Source organism: Photinus pyralis, unplaced genomic scaffold (genome assembly GCF_008802855.1).
Source record: "Photinus pyralis isolate 1611_PpyrPB1 unplaced genomic scaffold, Ppyr1.3 Ppyr1.4_LG4, whole genome shotgun sequence".
Taxonomy (NCBI): domain Eukaryota; kingdom Metazoa; phylum Arthropoda; class Insecta; order Coleoptera; family Lampyridae; genus Photinus; species Photinus pyralis.
Window position 1 is genome coordinate 49,915,281 of NW_022170511.1, and position 8,711 is coordinate 49,923,991.

General features: G+C 32.9%; 1 protein-coding gene across 1 annotated transcript; it reads left to right on the plus strand.

Annotated features, from left to right (window-relative positions):
* Positions 1 to 50: 50 nt before the first annotated feature.
* On the plus strand, positions 51 to 6,960 carry LOC116168347 (zinc finger protein 62 homolog). The gene is made up of 6 exons (XM_031484124.1): positions 51 to 271; positions 326 to 669; positions 769 to 966; positions 1,017 to 1,567; positions 1,627 to 1,816; positions 6,257 to 6,960. Exons 2-6 carry the CDS (start codon positions 535 to 537, stop codon positions 6,410 to 6,412), a joined length of 1,230 nt encoding a protein of 409 aa, XP_031339984.1. The 5' UTR covers positions 51 to 271; positions 326 to 534; the 3' UTR covers positions 6,413 to 6,960.
* The last annotated feature ends 1,751 nt before the right edge of the window (positions 6,961 to 8,711 follow it).

The window sequence follows — 8,711 nt, forward strand, 5'->3', positions numbered from 1 at the left end:
TTTAGGGGAAGCCGGTCAGAAAGACATTTCACTTAAAAAGGTGAATTCGTTCAATGGTTCGTCTGCTTTAATTGTGCAATTGTATTGATTTGAACTCCATCTTTTAAGGGTTTTTTGGTGCGCGCGCTCATTTCAGAATGGCGGGAATAGAGTGCACGTGTGTTTTGACGTGTGTCAATTAAAAATTATTACCCGAAATGGATTCGATTTCCACTATTTCGAAATATGTGGGCTGTAATAAATCGCGTAGACTAAATTCGGGCCACAAAAGGTAGAGATGACGAAGCGCCAGAGACTTGGTTCTGTAATAATGACTTTTTTCAAGTTCACCTTTAGGGGTGCATGAATTAGATTTTTAAAAAGCACGCAGTAGAAACTGTATAAATTGTACCTATTCTGTGTGTGCGCAATAAGAGTTATTAGCGCATACTCGTTTTTACGACGACGACGAAGGAATGATTACAGTTCTTAGAGATGAAGGATTTTTGATTAAAGGGCTGAACAGTGCATAGAAAACCCAATCAATGAGTGAAAATGGATTCGGAACGACTGTTTGCTCAGACATGTAGAATTTGTTCAGCTGAGCTTGAAAATGGCGTTTTGGTTTTTGGAGAAGAAGGAAAAAAATTATATTTACAAGCGAAGATTAGAAAATATTTGTATATAAAGGTAGGACGTTAAAGCCATATTGCAATTGTAGTAGTTGTATTTGCGTATGTTTGTTTACTGTAAAATTTTCTCCTAAATGTATTAATGTTATTGTTTTAGATTTCCGTCGACGATAAATTGCCAAAAATGATTTGTGAGAGTTGCTGTAAAAAACTGGAAGGTATTCATAAATTTGCTACAATGGCCGTAAAAATACAAGATAAATTTAATCAACTTGTCATCAATTCGTCAGATAGTTCGTTTAATGACGAATATAAGGATGAAAATAAAGGCTTATTACATACATATCTTACAAAGGTATTATTAATTTGCGTATAATTTTTGTAATGACCCAAATATTATTGTAGGGAATTAAAGAAAAAGAGGAAGTTACAGAAATGGAAGTTAAGGTAGATCCCATGCTAATCCTTCAATGTTCTGATGACTCTTCGAACGATGGTGCATCCGACACTGAAAGTTTACCTGAAAGTCACGCGTCTATTGACAAATTATCAACTAATTGTGACGATGTTGACCAAACATTGTACAACTGTAGTTTTTGCCCTAGATGTTTTACTTCAGAAATTGCACTTCAAAGTCATATGTGGAATCACATACCTCAGAACAAACATATAGTATTATTAAACATTAACAACACAGATTGGGAATGGCAAGCAAACAGTGACGAAAAAAATTGTAACACACGTCTAATGTCTGAAAGTGCTTCAAGTACTACCAGCGATGAATGTGAAACATCCGAAAACGGTAATTCTGAGACAGTTCAAATAGACCAAGAAAACAACTTTCGTTTCACGTGTCCAATATGCGGGAAAGTCATATCTACCAAGGGAAATTTAAAGGTGCACTTGGAAACACATCGACCAAAAGGAAAATATGGATGCGAGATTTGTGGCAGAATGTAAGTACCTTTAATTACTTGACCGATACCTTTCTCTGTGGTAACTGACAATGTTGTAGATTCAAAACACAATGCAATCTTTATCGGCATAAGGAATACCACGAAGGCATTCAATTTCCATGTGTCGTCTGTGGGCGAGTGTATCCAACAAACAGCACCCTAAGAGCTCATTCCATCACGCACAGCGACCTCAGACCACATAAGTGTCCATTGTGCATTAAAACTTTTAAGAGAAATCAAGACTTGAAAGTAAGTAACCTCTGAGATTGGAAATTAGGATTCTTTTGTATTTAATTCGGTTGAGATTACGATTCTAAAATGCTTCCATGATACCTATTTATATTTGACGACATACCTACTACTAAAACATCGAGTTCGTACATTACTTTAATATAATTAAATGCAAGAAACCACATCATCTCCTGAATTAAAGGGGTAGGTTGAACTACAAGCCAAAAAAGTATACTTGTCGTTTACGAGAATGCGTGGCTCTAGGTATTTGAAGTGAACTCAAATTTTAAATTTCAACCCTAAGACCGTGATCGTCATCGGTCTTGCGCTTACTCGGCTTACCCTACCAATTTGGAGTTTACTATAGTTTCTAAAAACCAATTAACGAACGAGAATTAGTAAATTTGACTGATTCAAATTTATTAGTTATAATTTTGTACATTTAAATTCGATTATTAATTATGTGCTTTCGGTAGAGATTCGACATTGGCTTCCTCACATATGTTCTTTGCTCCTCTGGTGACTTTTTCAGTTTTGCCACCATATTTCCTCTTATACGACCGTATTACTATAATGGTCAAAATGACTTTCGACACAAATAATACTACAGTACACCTACTCCACATTCCTTTACTTATTTACCTACAAAGCTTAAATTACATTTATAGGTAAAGGAAAAATGTGTGTACTCAAGTGTAGTGTGTACGCCTCTCTGAGAATTTAACGATACGTTGCGAATATAATTCCTATCATAAAAGATATCGGGAAAAATGTAGCAGTAAAAAACACCTCATATATTGAAGAATTGAAAACAGAGTACTTATTTTTTATGTAACATAAGTATACCCTTAACTTTAACTATTTTGCTGTTATAACCTTTTCTCCTAAACATTTGACCGTTTCTTCGAATTTACTTCTCAGAGAAACTAAATCCCGCCGGCACTTAAATTTTCAACTGAGGCAGAGGCCTCTTCTCTTTCACACATAAAGAAGTCATATTAGGCAAAAATATGCCCCGCTACCCAGAAATAGTTCCCTAATAGGGGAAACTTTGGATGTGCGTAGTACTAGCATCCAGTAACAATTAACATATCCAAAGCACTGGTGCATGCTGTGCTACGGGCGCTATCTTGGAAAATCGTACCCGATTTGGAACCCGATTTTCACTTTTTTTGCCATAAAGATAACATATAGATAAAGATATTATTATATTGCGATAACGTGTAGATAACACTTTGCGGTCTTCAAATTAACAATAAACATGCAAAAAATGCATAGATAGAGGAGTGATATAGAGACACCAAAACAAACATTTGTTGTCACATACATTACGTAGAAGAACTAATGGTCTTACCTAGGTTTTAGGTAGATTTTCATATATCTACTTACTTTTTACTTTTACCTTGACGTATTACATTCTATTTTTTTTAGTTCAATAAATAATTTTTTTGCAAAAGTACAAAGCCATCGCAATAATAATTACAGCCCATTAATCTAGGATTACAAATTTAATGTTATTTATATTTAAAAAAAGTGATCTTGGTGATTTTTTTCTCAATTTAAGATCTTCCATGTAAAACGGGTGTATAATGTTGTAATGATGTATTTCGCGGTTATGTTTAATGTTCAAATGTTGTAACAAAAGTTAGTAAGACAAAACCAAATCGGAATTAAACAATCGTTTTGAAAAATGCCTCTTTTAGTTTGTACTGGTTTAGTGATAAACGATGTCAAATATATAGGATTTTCGAAATGGTTCAGAATATTTTATTATTACTTGTTATTATTAAGAGACAAAAATCACAAACGGTATGTCTCATCATCGGAAAATAACTGAATCTAGTTGAAAGTCCTGTTAAAATGAGTCTTAATTGTTTTTGTTATTTTTATGTTTGTTTTACGTTATTGGTCATTGATTCATGGCGTTCAAAATCAGAGCTGGGCAGAATACTTTCAAAAAGTATTTGAATACTAAATAGTAAATACTTTACACAAATCAAAGGTATTTGAATACTAAATACTTTTACGTCCAGCACAAGCGAATACTAGATACAGATACATTGAAAAGTATTCAAATACTTAAAAAAATAAGTATTCAAACACTTTAGAATGTATTCGAATACTTTCAAATGTATTCTAATACTATCATAGGTATTCGAATACTATAAAAAGTATTCGAATACTTTTAAAAGTATTTCATTATCTTACATTAAAAAGTATTCGAATACAGTAATATTTATAGTACCTATTCAAATACTTGTCACTCAAATACATTAAAAATTTAAAATAGTATACTAGATAAAAGGCTTAATACTACTTAAAAAATCAAGTTATACTTTGTATGGGGTTAGCTTTTTTATATTTCTATTGTTATATACAAATTTAAGGGGAGTAAAAGCGTATTATTATTATTATATTATTATATAGGAGGTACCTACCAGGACCTTTCTTATACCAGTTATATCCTTAAGAATACGTGTACCAGTTTTCAAAGCGATCGTACGTCGTGCACATGATACGTACGCCTTTCTGAAATTAATCCTAGCGATTTTGGAACAGATCCATTTTTGACCATCCGTTTCTCCGTGTTCATGATAACTTATTTAGAAACGTGCGACCGCTTTGAAAATTGGTACACATGGTTTTAAGGATATAAGAAAGGTCCCCATTGTTTTTAAGTTACGTAGACTATCGAGTTCGGTATTCAGATGTATCGGATTTTTATATTTTATTTTGTGACAATGGAAACTTTCCCTAAACATTTCTAAATTGTTCTCAAATATTTGAATAACTTAAAAGTACTGCATTTTTTTGAGGCCGGAAAAAAAATTGTCTGAGATCGAGATCGATCGAGAGTCCATAATTTCAAACAGTTTGAAGATTGGGCTACTAGATCAAAAGTTACAGACCTTTGAATTTTTTTTCGAAATTTGTTTTTTGTCCATAACTTTTTATTGAGAGGTCTAATCGAAAACGTACGAATTGTTTTGGATTCTACGCACCAAAATTAATAAGAAAAAGTGTTTTCCCGAGAAATTTTGGTGCAGTCGATTTTTGGTAAAAAAGGAAGGTTATACACTGCCTTTTTTTGAGGCCCGAAAAAAAAATTGTCTCAGATCGACCCGGAAAAAAAATTTTCTTATAGAATGTGGCCTGTAGAATCCATAATTTCAAACAGTTCCAAGATTGGGCTACTAGTTCAAAAGTTACAGCCCTTTGAATTTTCTTTCGAAATTGGTTTCTAGTCTATAACTTTTGATTGAGAAGTCTGATCGAAAAAGTACGAATTGTTTTGGATTCTACGCACCAAAATTAATAAGAAAAAGTGTTTTCCCGAGAAATTTTGGTACAGTGGATTTTTGGTAAAAAAGGAAGGTTATACACTGCCTTTTTTTGAGACCCGAGAAAAAAATTATCTCAGATCGACCCGGAAAAAAATTTTCTCATAGAATGTGGCCTGTAGAATCCAAATTTCAAACAGTTCTAAGATTGGGCTACTAGTTCAAAAGTTACAGCCCTTTGAATTTTCTTTAGAAATTGGTTTCTAGTCTATAACTTTTGATTTAGAAGTCTGATCGAAAAAGTACGAATTGTTTTGGATTCTACGCACCAAAATTAATAAGAAAAAGTGTTTTCCCGAGGAATTTAGGTGTAGTCGATTTTTGGTAAAAAAAGAAAGGTTTTACACTGCCTTTTTTTGAGGCCCGCAAAAAATATTGTCTCAGATCGACCCGGAAAAAAATTTTCTTATAGAATGTGGCCTGTAGAATCCATAATTTCAAACAGTTCCAAGATTGGGCTACTGGTTCAAAAGTTACAGCCTTTTGAATTTTCTTTCGAAATTGGTTTCTAGTCTATAACTTTTGATTGAGAAGTCTGATCGAAAAAGTACGAATTGTTTTGGATTCTACGCACCAAAATTAATAAGAAAAAGTGTTTTCCCGAAAAATTTTGGTGTAGTCGATTTGTGGTAAAAAAGGAAGGTACACTTTACGAAGTATCCAAATACTTTGCTTATTCGAAAACTAAATATTTGTGAAAGTATTTGTGTTACAAAAACAAATACTGCTTCCATAAAAGTATTTAATTACAAAGTATTTGAATACTTTAAAGGATTTGAATATCGAATACTGTCCAGCTCTGTTCAAAATCACCACAATCCCTGCTGCTATACTTGCTAGACGTCATTTCTTTTATTTACCGTTGTAGTGCCAAAAGTTACGTATGAAAAATAGTACTTCATGTGAGAGAAATGTGAGCTAGATATTTTTAATGCCAAAAACGATCATTTTTTGTAGTACCTACCTGCAGCGCACCATAAAGGGCGCGGAATTTCAGCTAAGGGAGGCAAAAGATTAAATCTGGCTCTATATATCGGCGTCTGGATACATTACGACTTGTTAATAAAAATTATCTTTTTTTATTGTTACTGATTGAATTTGTATTATTTACTTCCAGTTTCATATTAATCAACATACCGGCGCGAGACCTTATCAATGCCCATATTGTCCAAAGGCCTTCGCTAGTTCGGGAAACTGTTTTTCGCATAGGAAACGAATGCATCCATTTGAAGTGGAAAGAGATAGAGAGAAAGCAGCCAAAATTATGCGATAATGCACTGTAACTTTGTTTGTTATTTTTATAAATGCTATCATTTTTGAAGTAGGTAGTGAATGTTATGGGGATAAATGAAAGATACGATGTTTTGATAATTTATATCTTTAATAGAGTATTAACAGAAAGTGATATACAAGTTCTAGTTAAGTTTTTAGAAAACTGTGATCAATTTGTATATATGTACTTCCTTGAGGCTATATCGTTGTTTATTTATACTTGTATTGGTGAAATAGCAATAAGTAGGTATTTGGTACTAATTAAAGCAATCTTTCGTTTTGTATTATATTACGTTAAAATACATCAGTATTAATAGTTATAGAATGAGTAAAATTGTAACAAATCAGTGTAGTAGCTAGACGAATTTCTGTAAATGACTGTTCGAATAATTATGCGTATTACATGTGACAAATTCATAAACATAAAATTAAGGATTCGCCCAATACCTTCAATTTTTTATTTTGGTATGAATTTCAGATATACCTACCTAGTATAATTTATCCATCCATTGTATACAAAATGTAGATTGTAAAAAAATGATAACTTTATACCAAGTAGTAGATTTTTTTGTTTTGCCTTCTCCTCAACGACACATTGTATCAGTCCACATGGCTTAAAGATCAGAATTCTTATGTGTCTGAGCTACATTATTTGCTACCTTCAGATTATTTCTAGGTTTGGATCGTTGTCCATCCGTCCATGTGTGGTAACGAGTCCCCAGCTGAACTGGGATTTCGGCATTTCGCTACTTTTAAGCGATAATTATATATATGGCACAATGTGGTATGTTTGATTTGTGTATTTTTCTCTTGCATTTTCTTGTTATAAATAGTTAATTTATTTCTTGCAATGTGTGAGGGTGTGTGTGTGTGTGTGTGTGTGTTATGCCAGTGTCCAATGAAGGTTTTTTCCTGGCCTTTTGTGTGCGTAATATATTTCATTTTTTGTCTTTTCTTACGCACAATAAAGCTCTAAGTTTCATTTAATTCCCTTGTCACACGTCACAACACATAACAAGGAATCATCAACCTACATTTAATTTAAATTTATTCGTGCCGCGTTTTATTATTACTTATTAATTAAAATAAAAAAATAATTCTTCATTTCTTTCCCATTTTATTTGCAACCTTATATCTTAACAAGTTAAAAAGTAATCGTAAACGATTTACATAAAGCGCATTTCCACTTGCATTCATTTCCCATTTATAAGATGCAACTTCTGTTAAAATCGTAAAAATCCGACCACAAATATGAAAGATAGCGTTGCACATGGGCAATCCATTTTTGACGTGTTACTTCAATTTCAGTTTATGAGAAGAATTTCATTTCAATGCTTTTCTAAATAAGAAAGTTGGAACTGCGCATGCGCAAACCTAAATTTTAAAACTAATGTTAGATTTTCCTTTGTTCCAAGCGCCTAAGTATCAAATTTCAGTTAAATGGTGCCATAGATAAAAAAGTTGGCACTGCTCATGCGCAAAAGAAAATTTTGAGACTGGCGCTCGATGATCCTTTATTCCAAGTGCCTATGTATCACATTTCATTTAAATTCTTCCATAAATAAAAAAGTTGGCACTGCGCATGCGCAAAACCAAATTTTGAAACTGGCGTTTGATTTTCCTTTATCCCAAGTGCCTATGTATCAAATTTCGTTTAAATTCTTCCATAAATAAAAAAGTTGGCACTGCGCATGCGCAACACCAAATTTTGAAATTGGCGTTTGATTTTCCTTTATTCCAAGTGCCTATGTATCAAATTTCGTTTAAATTCTTCCATAAATAAAAAATTTGGCACTGCGCATGCGCAAAACCAAATTTTGAAATTGGCGTTTGATTTTCCTTTATTCCAAGTGCCTATGTATCAAATTTCATTCAAATACTTTTATAAGTAAAAAAAGTTTGCAATTCGGTTTATAAATGGTCGAGATGCGAAAAGGGCACTGTGAATTTTGAATCGATTCGACTCAACTTTTGGCATTGCGTATTATTATGGCTAAATCTATGCCCATATTGAATTTCATGCAATTCAGTTCATAACTAACGGAGATGTAAAAGCGATCGAACATTTTTAAACAAAGTTATCGTTCACACGGACAGATAGATGGACAGACAGACAAAGGAACAGACGGAGAGACCAACCGGCAGGCGACAGATAGCAATGCAAAATTATAAACGATCTCTAGGATCGTTAATAAACGGCAAAAGTGTAAAATTATGGAACATGTAAAAAACGGTTTTTTGTTTTTTTTTACAATAACTTTTTTTGTAAGCGGTACAGAAAAAATTCCTTCCTTGGTACA